Raw genomic sequence first — 19,746 nt, forward strand, 5'->3', positions numbered from 1 at the left:
CTTTACTCTATACAAATACCTTTTGACTGTTAAATATAAATGTAACATTGTTATAAATACAATTTCTTAATTCATATTTAATACTCTCATGTATATTAATCAATAATAATGCACACATTATGAGCGTGGATAGGGTGGTGTAAATAAATGAATTTTGGACCTAATTTAATCTAAAAGTTAACTCATTAATTGCCCAAGGTTATATAACAAGGTCACCCATTCCTTTTTCATTTGATGTCAGACTCTTCAATACCCCATATCAAGTCCAGGGCTGAATATCTGGAGTGTAGACAATTTAATATGAGGACCCAACATAAATAAACAATAATTGAGATGAGTCGTGATCTAATATCATGGTAAATAAATGGATCTTGGACTTAACTCAACCTCAAAAGTTAGCTCAAGGGGGAAGGATTGTTCAATGCCATAAAAGAAAATCACCCATCCTCTTTTTCATTGTATGTGAGACTCTTCAACATGTGGGGAGTGGAGGTTCGAGGGTACGATGGTTAAGAGGGGGGGATCAGGGTTGTTGGATGGTGGGAGGAGACAATGTATTTAGAATGCCACTTATAAAACTTATTTTTTCCTACTTCCACTAAAAAAATCGCATTCTTAAATTTAAAGAACTTGTTTTCTTAGAAAAAATATTTTGACCACCAAATATGAAAAAATTGAAAATTATTTTTTATTTGTCTTTCATACCAAACACATACATAGTATATAATATATACATAATACTTTTTTTTTTTTTACCTATTTATACATTATAATTTTTTAGCAAAGGTATGTGAATATATTAGATGTAAAAGATGTCTTTCGAGGAAGAAACCACTAGGGTTAAAAATAAAATTAATCAACATCATGTCATCATAATGCTTAAAAATTGAAAGGGGGTCTACTCTTTAAATAAATTGATTGTTTTGATTTAATTAATGCAAATTTAAGAAAAGTATTTAACACAAAATATAACTATACTCAAATTGGGATCGTGGAAAGAGCACAGGGTAAAATTGGAAATATGTTAAATTTGAAGAGAGGAAAAAAAAAGTCTAAAGTCAACAAGAATATTAAGCAATAAAATAATTATGTTTCAAACTCATGAAGTCCATATATTTTTAAAAAGAAAATAATTTTCTATATATGCATTCCAATAAATTAGGACTTGGAACATTTCAAAAACATCTAACAAAGAAGAAGAGATAGATTCTTATTATTTATTTGAGATTAAACAAAAGAAATCCTTAACATCCACTTTTAAAATTTTTAAATTTAGAGTTAAAATAATAGGATCAATTTGATGACTAAAAATTAAGTTTTTTTTCTTGAAAAAAAAGAAGTCATTTTAACTTTTGATTAACGCAAATGAGTCAGACAAAACATTTTCTCCTTTAATAGGTGTGAATCTGAATCAATATATGAACCTTATAATGCAAATTAGTTAATGAACTCTATACAATACGAATCTAGAGTAATAAGGTAAGTGAATATCAAATATCAAACCGCGCTATAATAAAAATGAAAAAAAAAAGTTATATGTAAATTAAGTAATTATTATATATTATATATTTTCCTTTTGAGTTACACTTACAAATTTATTTTTTATTTTTTTTAAAAAGGAAAAGCATAAGTAAAGAAAGCTAAAACATTTACTTTCATATACAAATTTTACAAAGAGGTCATACAGAAACAACTCCATCCTTTCCTTTTATTTTCCAACCATTTATTAGATTCCTCCAATGGGTCTTTCATTTGCCCATTAAAAAAAAAAAATTGTACAAAATTTTCAGCTGATTCTTGAAAAAAAGAAGTAGAAAAAGAAAACCCCATCTCAATTTCTTGATAAATTTGTTCATATATTTTTGCTGTTTTCCAGTGGGGGGTTTTCTGGGACTTTAAGATACAGACTCCTCTGTGTTTTCTTGAGTTTTGGGTGTTTTCTGCAGAAGTTTGTTTTGAGTCTATTGCAGAAAAAAGTATATCCCAGAAACTATATAAATTTTGCTATTAGAGAATAATCAAAAACTTGTAAAGATTATATTTTTATACTTTTTTTTTCTATTTTCATTTCCTAAGGAAGAAAAAATTAAGAAGCTTTTTTCTTCACGAGACTGGTTTTTTTTTCCTTCCCTTTTTTCATTTAATTGTTTTTTTTTGGTAAAATTTTAAGAAAAAAAAGTTGGAAAGATGGGAAAGGAAGGACCTTGCTATCACTGTGGTGTTACAAGTGAGTTCTTGATTCTTCAAATGTATTTTTTTTTGTGAATTTTCAAGAAAGGTTGAGTCTTTTTTGTTTTTTTTCCCCCTGTAGAATTCTTGTTGTTTTGTAATTTTATTTTTGTTGCTCAGATGAGTTGTTCAATAATGGAACTTGATACCCATATGGTTGTTGATTCAAAAATGAAAAAAATACTAGCACATTGAACAATAAATATTGATGTCCTGTTAGCCATTTGATTTTGAGTTTGTTTTGTTTGTACTGTTTAGTGTTTTGCTTAAATCTCTGAATTTCAATACTGTGGTTTGAGTTAGAATTCATTTCTGAAACTATTTTACTTTTGATTTCTGCCAACCATTGACTCTCTTGTAGTTTATTTGTGTGCAGAAATCTTGATAAAACATCTAGGAGTTCAATTTATTTTCCAACAGAATTGGGGGGTATTCTGATTGTGTTGAATTCTTGATTTCCCTTTCTAAACTATGTGATTTGGATCCTTCATTTGTCTTGATAACAAAAGGATTCGCTCGAATACGTTAGACATGGGTAAAGGGTACTTTGTACAAACTCTTCAAAATCTACTCAAAATTAGCAAAACATTGCGCGTACCAAGACCAGATGCTTACACATATCCGTATCGGATACTTATAAGTAGTCCATGTAACATAGGTTCTTAATGTAGAAATGTACTTCGTTGGGAGCTTATATTTTAAGTTGCTATTGGTGCAAGTTGAATTCTTGCTCAATGTGGCATTGATATGATTCTTTGTGGAGCAAAGGCTGCACAAAAAATGATGATTTGATAATACAAGAACAACAACATAGCCACTGTAATCCCACAAGTAGGGTCTAGAGAAGGTAGAGTGTACGCAAACCTTACTCCTACCGTGGGAGTAGACAATTTGATAATGACTGATCTATATTCATGTTGCTCTGATCTTTCTAATATTACAAGTTCCTTCGTGGAACTAATGTTGCTTGGCTGCTCATTCATGCTCTTGTTACAATTATGGATTCACGTAAGTTGTATGATAGCACTTCCTTTATCTGCGATTCACTAAGAAAAGGCTTGAAGTTTCATCTCATAGTTTCTTTATCCCATGAACCGAGTTTCTTGTTTCCAGCTCCTGCTTGGGCTTTTCCCGACATTGTGATAGTTGGCGCATTTTGACTATTTTTTAGGTTGCCTTTGAATTGGATAAACTCTCCAACGATGATATTTCTTAAATTAATCTTGGATATGGGAAATGCTTTTTCGCCTGATCTTGACTTGTGTGGCAAATTATTCATGCACACAAAGGTGATAGCCTGGTTTGGACTGTAAAATGGCCATGAGTTCAAGTAGGTTTACAGGAGGTTGTTAAAGATGTCATATTGCCCCTTGGGTTGCGGCTCTTCCCCTACGTTGCGTGAATGTGATGCTTCGTGCACGAGGCTGCCCTTTTATTGTTCTTTGAAGTATTAATCTTTAAGCTTGGCTTTTTAAGTCATTCAATGCATGACTTCTGATGGAAAATTCTAAGGAGTTCGTTGCTCCTTTATTTTATTCTACTCTTAGCTCAGTTGTTGAGTGGATGACTTTCTTTTGCTCATCTGGTTGCTCCACTCAATAACAGCTTCCTCAGTTTTCTTTATCCGTCTACTTTAGCTGCCAGTATACTTTTACCTTCTGCCATTGAAAACTTGAGAAAGAAAGCTGGTATATCATTTCACTGATTTGCATACAAAGTGACCATCATTGGCCAATTTTACTGCGTTCTATGTTTCCTGAAAGATGTATACTCTCTTTCCATGCTCCTTGCTCACAAGAGATGTCAGCCTGCTAGTTAGTTTCTTCTTTTCTATTTCTTAGATGCTTCCATTTTTTCCAAGTTCTCAGTTTGTTAAATACCATTCATTCTTCCCGAGATCATTTACTTTCAGTACAATCTTAAGTCTTAACCATCAAAATCATGCTGTAGGTACTCCACTTTGGCGTAATGGACCTCCAGAGAAGCCAATACTGTGTAACGCCTGTGGATCTCGGTGGAGAACAAAAGGGACCTTGGCAAACTATACTCCTCTGCATGCAAGAGCAGAACCTTGTGACTTTGAGGAACACAGGGTTTCTCGGTTCAAAAACATGTCTATGAAGAACAAAGAGGCAAAGATTCTGAAACGGAAACAAAGTTATGATAATGCTGAAGTTGGAACTCCTCCTGATTATAATCTAGGTTTCCGTAAGGGTTTAGATGAAGATACTAGCAATAGGTCAAGTTCTGGCTCTGCTGTCTCAAACTCCGAGAGCTGTGTGCAATTTGGTAGTGCTGAAGCAAGTGATTTGACAGGTAAACAAAAGCCAAGAACTGCATACATTAAACTGTGAACTACTTTTCCCTTCTCCAGAAGAGGCAGGATTATTGTGTTACAGTTGGGGTCATTCTCTTTCATATGGAAACTGAATTAATTGTTTATCGAAGATATAGATATAACATGTGTAGATGTTCTAATAGCTACTTGAGAAATTAACAGAGACTCATATTTGTTGATGCGTACTGTTTCTGTTTGACGTCTATTATCTGGTATGGAGGTCGCGGATTAGGTAGATAGTTGAGTGTTGTCTTGCTTTTCGACGAGATTAGGATTGGTGGTGGTCTAGAACACCGTGTCTGTCATATTATTAGCTTTCTTATCTGTTATTTATTATTTTAGGTGATCGCTCTATTTTGCTGATGTTACTGTTCGTTGCTTGTATGCTTTGCACTGCTTTTCTACTAGTTGTCATGTTTTCTTTACTGTCGGTTTCCCTTTTCATTACTACTTTGATTTGCTTCACTTGAGCCGAGGGTCTTTCGGAAACAACATTTGTACCTCCATGAGGTAGGGGTAAGGTCTGCATACTACCCTCCCTAGACCCCACTTGCGAGATTTCACTAGTATGTTGTTGTTCTCAGAATTATTTCTGTCTCTAGTATAGATATTTTTGGATAATAGTTGCCCCTTCTCTAGTATTACGGCTGCATTTTCTTCTAAAACTGTAACTTTTGGGGCCAAAGCTTGAGCTTGGTAGAGTTTTGTTGTTCTTAGCATTTTCTTATGTTTTATGTTGCTTTTTTGAGTTTTTGTGCTCTCCATCCCGTTTGATTTCTATAGCTGCATGAAATATTTACATGTTAATTTTGGTTTTCAGGTCCAGCGCAATCCAATATATGGGATACAACTGTGCCTTCAAGGAAGAGAACCTGTTTCAATCGTCCAAAGCCATCTTCAGTCGAAAAGCTCACCAAAGACCTATATACCATCTTACATGAACAACAAAGTTCATACTTGTCTGCATCCTCTGAAGAGGAGTTGCTTTTTGAGAGTGACAAGCCTATGGTTTCTGTTGAGATAGGACACGGAAGTGTACTAATTCGGCATCCTAATTCAATAGGTAGAGAAGAAGAATCAGAAGCCAGCTCTCTTTCCGTTGACAACAAGAACCGTTCTGTCAGTGATGCTTATTCACGATTGACTACCCCTCCTGTAAATATTAGTAAGGTTGTCAATTCACCAAATATGGGTACGGAGAGAACCAAGAAGCCTACTGGTCCAGCATTGGAACAAGACCAGTTTAAAAGGTGCTCTCTCTATTAGTCTTGATAGCACGTAAAGTTCACCAAATATGTGGTCAGACAGAATATAAGGTGTTAAATGCATCATATCTACTAAAGTATCTTTCTGATTGTTTTTTAAAAAAAATTGCAGAAACAAAGATCACCTTGAAAAGCTACAAATTCTTGGACATCATAGTTCACCCCTTCGCTATATAGACCTGAAGGTATATTTTTCTCTCTTGTATTTCCTCTGAAGAAATTTTGTTTTTCTTTCAATTAATACAACATAGCATATCCTGGCAATGCCAACTTATCGGTGCTGCTGGAATATGACTCTGTATCCACAATATTTTCCTATGTCCTGGGCCTTTTAGCTGAGTGTTCTTATAAACTTAAAATGATCTTCATCTTTCGATGAACAACTTTTGACTTGAGTGGATTGGCTTCCTCTTCCACAATACATGTCTTAGCCATTTCCAAAATTGATTTTCAGTTTTGAATGTTACTCATATGAATCAAAAGTTGATAAGATCATGTGAATACTTGGGTACAGGATGTACTTAATTATGAAGAATTCATGAATCATTTGTCAAGTGATGAACAGAAGCAGCTACTGAAGTACTTACCACCTGTCGATTCTTTTGCGCCTCCAGATAGGTTTGTCCATCTTCTCTGTTGTTCACTTTCTCGGTCATGTTTTGGCTTTATATTGACCTTGAACATTAAAGGAAATTCGATATAGGTAGCTCGACCAGCTGATTGTTTTCGTGTTCTTTTCTCTATCTGCAGTCTTAGAAGTGTGTTTGAGAGCTCTCAATTCGAGGAGAACCTCTCTTCCTTCCAGAAACTTCTTGCAGAAGGTGTTTTTGATAATTCATTGCCAGGAGTGAAATTAGAAGATTGTAGAACTTTGAAGAGACTTATATTGTGCTATTTAGCAAAGTCGAAGTGGGTGCAACAATATAATTTACTCAAGGTTTGGTTACGAACGATTCGCTGCATAGATATTGAGCATGTGACACACCATCTTTTATGTTACATCTGCTAAATGTGAAATGCAACTTTATTGAAGCTAATTTTGTTCTTTGGTAGGAAACAAAGTGTAAGAATAGTAGCAGCGCTTCTGAAGTTGCCGGAGAGCCAAATGTTGTTGGCACATGTCATTCAGCGAATGTGAAGAAACCAAGGGAGGGGCAACATCCAAAGTGTTCGGGTAAGTTGTGTTCCTCTTTTACTTTTTCCGTTATGACATTTGACAATTATTTTGCCGTACACTTGTTTCTGTTGGAGACAACTAAACTTTGCATTAGTTTTGAGCATTCACAACTAAATTTTCTGTGGTGCCATATAACTCGTAGGATTTAGAAAATGTTCCTTACGATGCAATGGCTTATTTTCTTCACAAATGAGCAACCACATAGCTTGACTTATGACTTATAACGTTTTGGTGTAAATTGGCTTAAAATGAGAGATGTTAGAAGTAAGGAATTGGTATAATAAAAATCTACCTATATATATATATATGTCTTATATTATTTCTTTGTACGAGCCCCCTCCCTACCAGCGGATAGGTAAGTATTCACGAAAATCATGGCTGTTTGAATAGGTAAGCTGTAAGCGTAAGCATGAGAACTTGTTTGGAAGGTAGATCGATAACTTTTGATTTTCGACTAACATTAAATCTCACCCCTCCTCCCTACCACCACAAAAGGGAAAATTCTTAAATGTGATGAAGGATAGGACATTGTAGTTCCTTGTAGTACATCAATTCTGTCTATCTGATATATTCTCCATAGACCTTTCTCAAATTAAACCATTGTTCAAATTCATGGGCGAATATACAAGAATCTAGAATCTTCATCCCATAGAAGTGGAGTCAAGATTTGAAGTTTATTGTTCGGGTCTTTGGGATTCTAGCCCTTTTAAGTTACTGGCTTCTAAATTAATAACTTGTACATATTAAATGGATTTCCTAAGACAAACACTGTTGGATCAAAGTTACTAGGTTCGACTGAACCCGTACCTTGAACTCTAGCTTCACCCCCTCTCCCACTCTGAATGAAAAAGGAAAAAAAAGCTTTTGCTCCATTTCCATGTGCAATGTGTTCTTTGATTACATATTTGCTAGCTCCGACAAATTAAGATTTATGAGTTTTTTCTTGCTTCAGGTGCAAAGACGACAATGAAGAGCCCCAAGAGGGTGGTGATGAAAAGCATCTATGAGCAGAAGGAACTAATAGACAACGATGGCTCTTGCTTCAGTCCAAGAAGCTCGTTCGCCTTGCCTTCTGAGAATAGTTCCCTCGTGCTGGATTCTTTCCGTTCTGCAAATGAAAACTCCCATCAGGACTTGCTGCTTGACGTGCCATCCAATAGCTACTTCCCTCAGGCGGAACTACTCTTACCTACATCAAGTTTTACTACTCAAGCAAGTACTAGTAGTAGCTCAATGTACCCTCCACATCTCGTCCGTCCCTAACAATACCATCATACTTTGCTCGCTTTTTTTTAGGATATCGAAAAGCTAGTTAAAAGCCAAACAATATGGTAGTGTTGCATATCCCATGCAAACGTTATAGATGGAATTTGTCAAAGGGGTTCGGATGGTTGCCTTTTACCTTTTCGCGGTTGATCTATATTGAAACCGGAATTTTTTGGATTTACCATATGGATATGGTTGTTTTCCCCTTGATGAACACTGTATAATATTAGTTGAAAATGCCAGAGGTTGTATTGAGTGGCTAAAAATATTGTATGCAATGAAATGTTTGGCTTAATTGTGGACATACTTCTATGTATTAGTTCTATTGATAGTGAATTCTATCCTCCTAAAGGCATCAACTCTCTAAATGGAGGGAGTGGAGTTCCTTACGAATTTTAGGGATGACAACAGGGCGGGGTGGGTTGCGTTAAGTCTTAAACCAGCAAAGAAATGTTTTAACACATCTTGCATCCCCCCGGTAAGGTTAGACCAAACCTCACTCTGCATAAGGTCATAGTGGCTCTGGCTCGTCCTATTGTTATCCCTGCCTTTTGAACAACCAAAACAAGGATAAATGGACTTGAGCAAAGGAGACCATAAAGAAGAAGGGGATTACCAAAGGAATAGTGCAAGGATATTGAATAGACATAGACAATTGATGTATCATACTCGACTCTCATTTCGCAATTGATCAGACCCAATTTTACCTTGCGTAAGGTCATACTGGCTCTGCTAACCTACACACAACCTCAAGCAACTTTTGCAACACCTTAATCACTACACTAAATCTTCAATTTGTGTTAAAAGGTGTCAATACTTATATATATAGTTATTAAACCAAATTTTGACCTATGTATACAATGTAATTTTTCGACGAAGGGGTGTCGCTTGACACCCCTCGGGCAAGGGTAGCTCCGCCCATGGTTGTTATCCCTACCTTTGGAACAACGAGGAAAGGAACAATGGACTTAAGCAAAGAAAAAGATCGATCATAAAGAAGAGGGGAATTAATAAAAGAATCGTGCGAGGATATTGAATAGACAATTAATGTATTGAACTCGATCATATTTGTCATAGCATGGATCCCATATAGTTGTAGCATGCACTCCCATTTGTATCACAACTGATCAGACCCAACCTCACCTCACATAAGGTTAAAAAAGCTCTGACGAATGTCTTTGTTTATCTTAATTAATAATAGTTTAGTAATAAGAATATATATAAAATCATGTGTCATTTATTTATTAAATTGATATAAACACACAAAAAAAAATGTCTAGTTTATCACTGCGACATTCAAAAGCATTTATACAAGACCAAATCTGACTTTGGCATGTCTAGAACATAACAACTTTTGCACAAATTATATATATATAGAGAAATTTATTTGTATTTTATTCTATACGTAACTCTTAAATAGATTTATCTTGTATTCCATTTTTTCTATAAGTTTATCCTTTGGATTGCTAATGTGTGAAATTATGAAAATCGATATAATCTATCTAAAAATTATATTTATAGTTTTAATTTATTTGTCTTATTTTTTTAATTCGTTTAAAAAAAGAGTTTCATTTTTTTCTGGACAACTTTTAGTTTTAATTTTTTATGTTTGAGACCATACAATTTAATGACATTTTAGTATATTCTACGTATCTTTAATTTAGGATTACAAAATTAAAAAATATTCTTTCTTAAATACTGTGTCTAAATTAAAATAAGATAAATAAATTAAAATGAAGCGAGTAATACAATATAACATATATAATATATGTTGGGAAACGACACATGAGAACTATCAAAGGCGTCATAATATAATACCGCCTTAATTTTAATTTGTTTATCATACTTTTTTTAGTCCACTTAAAAAAGAATGCATCTCTTCTTTTTCAACAATTCTTTGATTCCAACTTTTTACTTGACATATGTAAGACCACAAGATAGAGGGGATTTTGGTACTTCCTCTCTCCATCTTTATTTGTTCAGTATACTAAAAATAGTTGTCCAGTTTAAAAAATCAAGAGATAATTTACCATTTGTATCTATGTTATCCTTATTATTAAATCTTATTCATTCTCCAATATTATGATAACTTATCATTAATAGGGGTGATCTAATGGAAGAAGTGTTGGCCAGTCTGACATCTTTAGAAGATGCAGGTTGCGAAAATAAAGATGTTGAAATGTATGTATGGACTTACTAGAAGATATATGATAAAATATAAGGATATCCCGGCAAGATTGAAGTTTCATTCGTAATGAATAAGATGAGGGAAAAGAGACTGAAATGATTTGAATATGTGATGAGCAGAAGCGTGTAGGCCTCATTAAGGAGGTGCGAAAGATTGGATTATAATGGATACGAGGAGACGTAGAAGTAAACCAAAAAAATATTGGAGAGATGTGACTAAACAGAAAATGACACGATTTTAACTTATCAAGTACAAGACTCTAGTTGGTGGGGAAAAAAAGTACAAGACTCTAGATAGGAAGGGGGGAGGGTTGGGGAAATTATAGATTATGATAGAAGGATAGAGGGTAGCGGAATGTTGTTTATTGTACTAATAGCCTCAATTCTTGTAGTATATCACTTTTGATTTCTTTTATCATATATGTTTATTGTACTCCAGTTATCAAATTATGTTGTTATTATTGCTCTTTTAACTAATTGCTATGCTTTTTTATTGTCGTTTTCCCCCTTCTATATCTATTCTAATTGACATAATACATAAATATGACATTTAAACTTGACATCAGCTGGCAACTATGATCTCTAACTTTACTAGTGCACAAGTAGACACTTTAACTATTCAATATTTAAACAAATAGACACATCATCCTACGTGGCATTCTATATGGCAAATTTATGTCCTACGTGGTGCCCTACATGTATTGTGCCAAGTAGAACACGTGTGTCTATTTATTCAGTTTTATGTAAGTTTAAGTAACTACTTGTGCACACTCAAAGTTGGATGACATAAATATAAAATAGGAAAAATTACCCTTTTACACATATTAAGATGCTATATTTACTTTTATTCCCTACTACACCAAAAAAATTCCAAAATCCCTCTTTTTCCTTTCTCTCTCTCTCCCTCACTAATACATCCGCCTCTTCCTTCATCCTCGCCCTAATTTGCTCTAGTTAATTTGATCCTCTTCAACCGTTAATCAATTTCAAGGTTTCAACTAATGTATATTTTAATCTTTCCTTATATGGAATTTCACTTCATCCTCATTCAATCTGATTTCTCCTAAAATTTGTATCTTTTGATTTCTTCTGTAAATCTTTGAAAAATCTTCTAAATTTTTTATCATTTGCTTTCTTCTGTAAATCTTTCTATTTTTGTGTCTCATACCTTCAATGATACATATGGAATCCGTTCATGGTCTCAAACAGTCCAATAAAAATCAAGGAATTTTTATTTCACCTGGTTCTGATTCATCTTGGAAAGGTTACAACGAGGTTAGATCCAAACATCGTAACGATCCAGCAGTGATGAATAAGCTAAGTGAGAAATTGAAGTCGAAAGCTACAGTTAAACATGCACCCAAAGAAATAGACAACAAGATTGAAGGGGTTACAACACGCCCTAATCTTCCAAAGGTATGGGTTCAATTAAGTTTTTTTTTTAGAATGAAAATTTTGTGAAGGTTTTAATGATTCTGATACATATCATTTATGTATCAGATACATAATTTCTTTTTCAAATGCATTTTTTTGGAAATTTACTATTTCTGATACATCATGTTTACGTGTCAGTTTCTGTTGTTTCATGTTTTAATGATTCTGATACATATCATTTATGTATCAGATACATAATATCTTTTTCAAATGCAATTTTTTGGAGATTTACTATTTCTGATACATCATATTTAAGTGTCAGTTTCTGTTGTTTCAAGTTTTAATGATTCTGATACATATCATTTATGTATCAGATACATAATGTCTTTTTCAAATGCATTTTTTTGGAGATTTACTATTTCTGATACATCATGTTTAAGTGTCAGTTTCTGTTGTTTCATGTTTTAATGATTCTGATACATATCATTTATGTATCAGATACATAATATCTTTTTCAAATACAATTTTTTGGAGATTTACTATTTCTGATACATCATGTTTAAGTGTCATTTTCTGTTGTTTCAAATTTTAATGATTCTGATACATCTACATTTATGTATCAGATACATAATGTCTTTTTCAAATACAATTTTTTGGAGATTTACTATTTCTGATACATCATGTTTAAGTGTCATTTTCTGTTGTTTCAAGTTTTAATGATTCTGATACATCTACATTTATGTATCAGAATATAATATATAACTGCTTCTGATACATCTTCTGTATGTATCAGAATCTCATCTCATGCATCAGATATTTTAATGCATATGATACATCGTATTTATGTATAAAGTTCAAGTTGTATTTAACCATTTTCATGTCAATGTAGGGAATGAAATACGTCATCAAGAAGATCCCGTCCCACCCATTGAGATTCGAAACTATAAGAGCCAATCATACCTTATCTCAATTTTCTATCCATAAATAGCTGATGTGCATTAACTATTCTATAGCTAAAGTTATGTATCAGATACATAACTTATGTATCAGCAAAAGTGAAAAAATAATTGAAATCAACTTCGGTTTGAATTGATGCTCTGTTTTTTTCATTCGAGACGATGCTCTATTTTTTGGCTTGAATCTTCATGAACATCACAGTTGCTTTTTTAAACAAATTAATCTCATTAATTAGATCAGTGATTCAATTAAATAACCAATCAAAACTTACATTAAAATACTAACCATAAATAGCTGATATGCATTAAGTATTCTACATCTAAAATTGATGTGTCAAATACATAACTTATGTATCACCAAAACTGGAAAAAAAAATGAAATCGAATTTGATTTGAATTTTTGCTCTGTTTTTTGGCTTGAATCTTCACGTACACAACCGTTATTTTTTTAACCAAATTAATCTCATTAATTAGATCAGTAATTGATTTAAAGAACCAATCATACCTTATATTAAGATACTATCCATAAATAGATGATCTTCATTAATTACTCTATAGATAATTGATGTATCAGATACATCACTAATGTATCAGAAAAATTGAAAAAAAAGGGGATATCGGATAATTTTGGTACAATGAGGGATGTATAGTAATTAGACTTTTCCATTATGGGATTTAGGTAAAGTTTACTATAAAATAAGGTCAAATTAAAAGATATATTTATCTATTAGAAATAAAGTATACCTACACTCTATACTAGAGTCAAGATCTTCTAAAAACAATCTTTCTTTATCTTCACAAATTAAAAATAAAATATACATATACTCTAATCTCCTCAAATTCTATAATCAATATTTTAAATGGAGAAAGTAATACATTTGACATATTTTAATTATTTTAAAATTTAATGTCAAGCCAAAATACATTACTATGTAAAAGGAGTAAATTACAGTAACAATAGCTATACAAAGTCCCCATTTTTTGCGGCTGAGGATTGTCGAAAAAAACACACGCCATGCTCTGAGCTCTTCTTCTTCTCTACCAAATTCACAGCTACAACTCAACAATGTCCATGCCCTTATTCTCATCTCTTCCACCCCATTTCCCATCTCTCTCTCCTCCAAAATCCCACTTCACCCACAAACCATTTCTCTCTTTACCTCTCAAAAAACCCTATTTCCTTTTCTTGATTTCCCCTAAATCCATTGATGCTTCTTCTTCTTCTTCTTCAGATGTAATTATCGAGAAAGAAAAGGACGTTAAAGATGAGGGGTCTAATGGGGTGCCGTTAAACTCAAATGGGTCGTCGCCAGCGGTGGTTACCGTTGCTCCGGCGACGGAGACGGAGTGGGTGAGGAAGTTTCAGGATGATAGGTGGGTTGGAGGGACCTGGGAGTTGAAGCAATTTGAGAAAGATGGGAAGGTTCATTGGGATTCTGTAATTGATGCAGGTGAGATAAGAGTCTTGTTCATCTCCAAATTGATTCTTTTTTCTTGAAGTTGATTCATTTATATGACTAAAGTAGAAGTAATTAAAGTTATAATATTTACTTTTGGCCAATTTTAAGCTATGTTCTTGGTACTAATTATCTCTACTTGCTAAGACTTGTACCCTGTTTGGCTAAGCTTCTGTGAAGCGAAAAGTGCTAAGGGTCAAGTACACCGGTTTTTTCTTCGAGTTTCATACCTCAACTATCAAGTGTGAGATTGTGTCTTGTTCATATCCAATTTGATTTTTTTGTTCAGCTTTTTGTTGAAGTTGATTCATTTATATGACCAAGTAGAAGTAACCAATGTTCTAAAAGAAATTATTTTGGCTAATCTCAAACTATGTTTTTGGTACAAATTTGGTACTTGTTATACTTAACTTTGTAGCTGCAAAGCACAGGCATATATAGTTTTTGTAAGTCAGTGATTGCACAGAACCTGTGAAGCCCGTGACTGAGGAGTGAGGATGGGTCACAAAGAAGGACTAACAGGATTCTAAGGTAGAAAACATATGAAGAAGTGGTTCATATGATACTTTAGTCAAATCCCACTTCGAAATGAGAGAGGAAAGTGAGGAGGTTTATAAGGCACACACGAGTTCACATATGCATGCTTTTAGGCTTGATGATGGCATAGCCAGAAACAAGATTGTCTCAAAATGCAAAAGACGGACAAAATATATATAGAGAGAGAGGAAGACGGGTAAATCCAGAACGCTGTGTGCTCACCTTCGCCTCCGATCAAGACTGCAGCTGGCTCAAAATCAACGTAGATAGCTGGTACTCAGATCTGCATCACAAAAATAGATACAGAGTATAGTATGAGTACCAAAACAACAGGTATCCAGTATGCATCATAGGCCTACTGAGCAAGGAAAGCAAAAGTAACTAAAATGTGAAAAACTTAACACAACCAGAGACAGGAACAAGAAATCAAAATAGGTATATACATGAGCATACTCACACACAAAGAGAAAAAGAGAAGCTAGTTAAATCTGCCGGGCTCCCATAAACCCGACGTGTACGCTCATGCACAAATATAAAGCAACAAACCGAACGGACTACCATGAGCCTGATAGGAACAAGGACAGTTGAAACGAGATGAAGAAACCCGATGTAGTACCAACAGTGTTACAACATTCCGCGGACTTAAACCCAACCATTCCAAAAGCCTGAAGCTTGAACCCAAAGCATAAAAGAGTTTAAGGACTTCAACCGAATAAGTATAGGAGGATCAGGGTCTTGAACCGAGATTTGAAAGTAGCCAAGGACTTGAACCAAGGTTTAGAAAATCGTGGACTTGAACAACGTGCAAAAGAGACCAAGGACTTGAACCAAGGTAAATAGTAGCTATGGACTTGAACCAAGGCTGATAGCAATGATGGACTTGAACAATGGCTAAGAAAAGCCTGGGACTTGAACGGAGGAAATAATACCAAGGCAAAGACTTGAACTGTTTTCGATGGAGTGAATTGGGGACTTAAACCACTAGCAGAGGTGAATCGATCAGAAGTAGGATCAGCACCCAACCGAGTATCATGGGGAGTACCTCCAATCCGAGTGCCATCAATAAATCACTCCAGCCCGAACCATATCTAACCAGAATCGACGAATAGACTTCCAGGACCAAGAATCAAATGATACAGAACCGATGAAAGGTAGGAAATTATGGGGATAAGGTCCGAAGGCTGTGTTACTTCCTAGCTAAGGCCCAGACTTAGTCTGCTATATAAGTTTACAGGGAGCTAAGCTGCCCGAAGCGACGCTGGAGAAGTTCCAAGGCACAACGACACCAAAATTACGCAAGTCTAAGGCAACATTAGTAGCCTGAGTATAAAAAGGAACTAGTCGGCACATCATAAGTAGCATTAGAAAGCTTGTGGTCTTGCTCATGCCATATCATTTCTATAGCTGTAAGGGCATTTCATTAAGAGTAAATTGGATGATTCTTTTCTATTACACGGGTATAGGTTTGAAAGTGGGTGTGCATTCACACTACCATAACATTGTTTTATATATGACTTGGATCATTTTTCAATTTGATGTCAACCAGTGTTTTTGGAGATGGTGTAATGGTGAGTTTTGATCACCAAATGAAGAAGTCAAAAGGCATTACTTCATTTCATTTTAGGTGTCTTAGTTTGAATAAGCGGAGTTAAAGAAAATAAGGGGTATTTTTGAATCATGTGGTCTTAAACCAAAGATGTGTCTAATATACTAATTTGTCTTTTGAACCTTGAGCCTTCAACATGTCATGTGAGATATGGAAATTTAAGAGTTACTTGATAGAGAAAGAGGCAATCTTTTTTCAAAAAGACTAAGAAGGAAAGTAAGACACATAAATGCTTTTGAACCTTAAGTAGGGGAAGAGATGAACTTTAGAAGATTGAGAATGAGCTTGAAATAAAGCTACTAAAATATTATGGAGCAAAATTGTTTATGAAGTTTTCTTGTGAAGGATTTGCTGCACACAACATGGGGTATCCATGGACAAGACGGTATTGATAGATGTGCTTTCCTGCACTTTGGCTGGTTTTGATCAAACTCTTGAATTAGAGTTATATGTATGTTTGATGCAATTACAGACAATATGAGAAGATGCTCATCTAAAGATGCCTCTCAATTCAAAATATTACTCACATGAAATGAGGACTTTCTTGAATTGATGGATTATTTCAGACTATATGCAGTTATGACTTTTTAACTGCATGTTGTTGATCCCTTTTCCTCCGCTAGATTCATTTGTTAATACACTTTAAAAAGTTGCAATCTTTCATCCTTTCTTACGGTCGTTTACCTACATGTGATGCCTTCTTGATAATACATTGGCTTGCTTGGTTTTAAGATTTAATCAGTTGTGCCTAGTAGTAGACATTATCAACAGTCTCCTTTTCAATTATCGCAATTTAACAATTGATGGCTATTCATTTGCAGAGGTTAGGAGAAGGAAATGGTTAGAAGATAACCCCGAGTCATCAAGTAATGAAGACCCTGTGCTTTTCGACACCTCAATTATTCCTTGGTGGGCATGGATGAAGAGGTTCCATCTTCCTGAAGCAGAACGTCTCAATGGTTTGCTTCATGTCCCTTTTCCTTTTTCTTGATAAGTAATTGAAGTTTCATTAATTTCACCGAGCTGGTTGCGAATATGTACACCAAAAAGACTTTTGTCCCCTCAAATACGCAGGGAATCTAAAAAGTTGATGAATTTGCATCCAAAGGGAACTGCGTGTTTCACCAGGATTAGAACATAACAGTTTCAAGATCCTAATTTTTAAAACACACACTGCTGACGACTTTTATCAAAACATCTTCTATTTCTTTCATTCCTTTAAGGACCAAAATATACATAACAACAACATCATATCTAGTATAATTCCACAAAGTGGGGTAGAGATAGAGAGACTGTTTCTGATAGACTCTCGACTTAAGCAGTCCTAAAAAAAGAATAGAAGTACAAGAAATAACAGATAGTAACGGGACAATAGCAATAAAAATATACATAAACGGACTCTATTTTAGTAGTACTTCAACTTTTTCTGTGTTTTCTGACCATTCCAGCTTTGAACTGTCTCATTTAGAGTTTAAGGAGGTTCATATCCTTTTTGCTCGCTATCGTTTCCTGTTCTCACACACAAAGTAGTGCGTATATTAGGATTAAGCTGATCAACTAAGGGGCAATTTGCATCCTGTACAGGTCGTGCTGCAATGGTTGGTTTCTTTATGGCCTACTTTGTGGATAGCTTGACTGGTGTAGGCCTCGTCGACCAAATGGGGAATTTCTTTTGCAAAACACTATTGTTTGTAGCCGTGGCTGGTGTCCTCCTAATCCGCAAAAACGAGGATTTAGAAACCATCAAAAAGTTGCTGGAAGAGACTACTTTCTATGATAAGCAATGGCAAGCATCTTGGAAAGACGAGACCTCAAGCAGTTCGAAGGATTCTTGAGATTGCTCCTCGTAGAACATTAGTTTTTCATATTTACGGAAGAATGTAATACAGTAGTTCTTCTATGCTAGTCGAAGGAAAAATGTTAATCGTGCTCGGGCTGCCATGTATTTATTGAGCCTTTTCTTGTTTCTGGGCAATGATTTTTATTTTTAGTTCTTTTGCCATTGTTGTAAAGTCTTTTTGCTGATCCTGAATATTTTGTTTCCAATCCTTTTAGTGCAAATATAACTTCCCCAAGTTTCATTTTCAGGCTGGGTTGGTAATACTCAGTTTTTGTAATACTTTGATCAATAAGCATCTTATCTTGTTAATGATGCTTTGATTTGACAGAATCAAAGTTAAAAGAGTGGTCAATTCACTCTATATTGTTCGGACTCTTTAAAAATATTGTCAAGATGTGCATCAGATTTTTTAAAAGCTATGTATTTTTGGAGAGTTAGACACATGGTACGGCAACGTTATTGGAGGGTCCATGCAACATAGAATTCATTTGTAGTTCTAAGAGACTCTGATTGCAGGTCTGGCAATAGTGGTATCTGGGAATAAATTTATCACTTTAACATTATTTGAGACTTATGATTTAAAATAAGTCATAAATATTTACATGACTATAAATCTATCACATTAAGGATAACATGAGAGTTTTAGAGTCAAAACATTTGTAAAAACAGAAAGATTACATTACTTTTTTTAACAATGCTTGCTCAAATTAATGAACTGAGAGCTTACAATTAATAATCTTGAAATTAGTTAGTAAAATGGACTTGTTTTTCCTTATTTGAAGCAAATTATATTTTCCTTATGAAAGCTTTTTTCAAATAATAATTTCATCAAAGGAAATACATACAGAAGCAAAGTAGTTAACCAATTGATGAAAGCAAAAGAGTTATAACATTTCTTACGATACTATACAAATAACAACAATTATTACTCCCTTCGTCCCAAAATAAGTGAAGTGTCGCTTAGCTAAAAAAAATTGTTCCAAAATAAGTGTCGCTTTAGGAATTCAAGACAAAAAGTAGTATTGTTTCCAACTATAATCTTATATTAAAGAACTACATAATAGTGCTCAATTCTCAAGAAACATCCAATAAATAAGAGTAACTTAGTAACTATACTTTGTATTTATTAATTTTCTTAATGGGCATGAAAAGCTAAAGCAACACTTATTTTGGGATGGAGGGAGTATTAAAACTAGTAGCTGTACACAATACTATATGTTACAGATTGCCTGGAAAGTGCAAACATACCTAAAAGGGGGAAAAACACAGACAAATAGGAATCAAGAACCTTCAAAACAAACATAATCCAACTTGTTTGGGATTGAGTCGCTGTCTTCGTGTTCCAATGCCCTCCAGCCCTCCAGAAACAATGCAAATCAACATGAACTCTCCATTATTCATCTAATGAATCTCACTTCAAGTTCTACAAAGCCTTAGTCCAGATGACTAAATAAAATATTCGAGCAAGTTTAAGGAGCCGCATATGTATATTCAAAGCAAATACCAACAAAAGT

The 19,746-nt window shown here is 34.2% G+C and overlaps 2 protein-coding genes across 3 annotated transcripts; both read left to right on the top strand.

Moving 5' to 3' along the window:
* Positions 1 to 1,692: 1,692 nt before the first annotated feature.
* Positions 1,693 to 8,602, top strand: LOC129888744 (GATA transcription factor 26-like). Of its 2 annotated transcripts, none has more exons than XM_055963735.1 (8): positions 1,693 to 2,227; positions 4,180 to 4,545; positions 5,388 to 5,817; positions 5,945 to 6,017; positions 6,347 to 6,450; positions 6,583 to 6,769; positions 6,886 to 7,006; positions 7,962 to 8,601. In XM_055963735.1, the coding sequence occupies exons 1-8, from the start codon at positions 2,188 to 2,190 to the stop codon at positions 8,270 to 8,272; spliced, it is 1,632 nt and encodes a 543-aa protein (XP_055819710.1). In that variant the 5' UTR covers positions 1,693 to 2,187; the 3' UTR covers positions 8,273 to 8,601. The 2 variants fall into 2 exon arrangements, with proteins under 2 accessions (XP_055819710.1, XP_055819712.1); XM_055963737.1 differs by lacking the exon at positions 1,693 to 2,227 and adding an exon at positions 2,490 to 4,043 and having other exon boundaries at positions 7,962 to 8,602.
* Positions 8,603 to 13,737: 5,135 nt separating this feature from the next.
* Positions 13,738 to 18,479, top strand: LOC129888745 (light-harvesting complex-like protein 3 isotype 2, chloroplastic). The gene is made up of 3 exons (XM_055963738.1): positions 13,738 to 14,243; positions 17,214 to 17,351; positions 17,977 to 18,479. Exons 1-3 carry the CDS (start codon positions 13,859 to 13,861, stop codon positions 18,225 to 18,227), a joined length of 774 nt encoding a protein of 257 aa, XP_055819713.1. The 5' UTR covers positions 13,738 to 13,858; the 3' UTR covers positions 18,228 to 18,479.
* The last annotated feature ends 1,267 nt before the right edge of the window (positions 18,480 to 19,746 follow it).

The sequence above is a fragment of the Solanum dulcamara genome, chromosome 5, assembly GCF_947179165.1.
Source record: "Solanum dulcamara chromosome 5, daSolDulc1.2, whole genome shotgun sequence".
Lineage (NCBI taxonomy): Eukaryota > Viridiplantae > Streptophyta > Magnoliopsida > Solanales > Solanaceae > Solanum > Solanum dulcamara.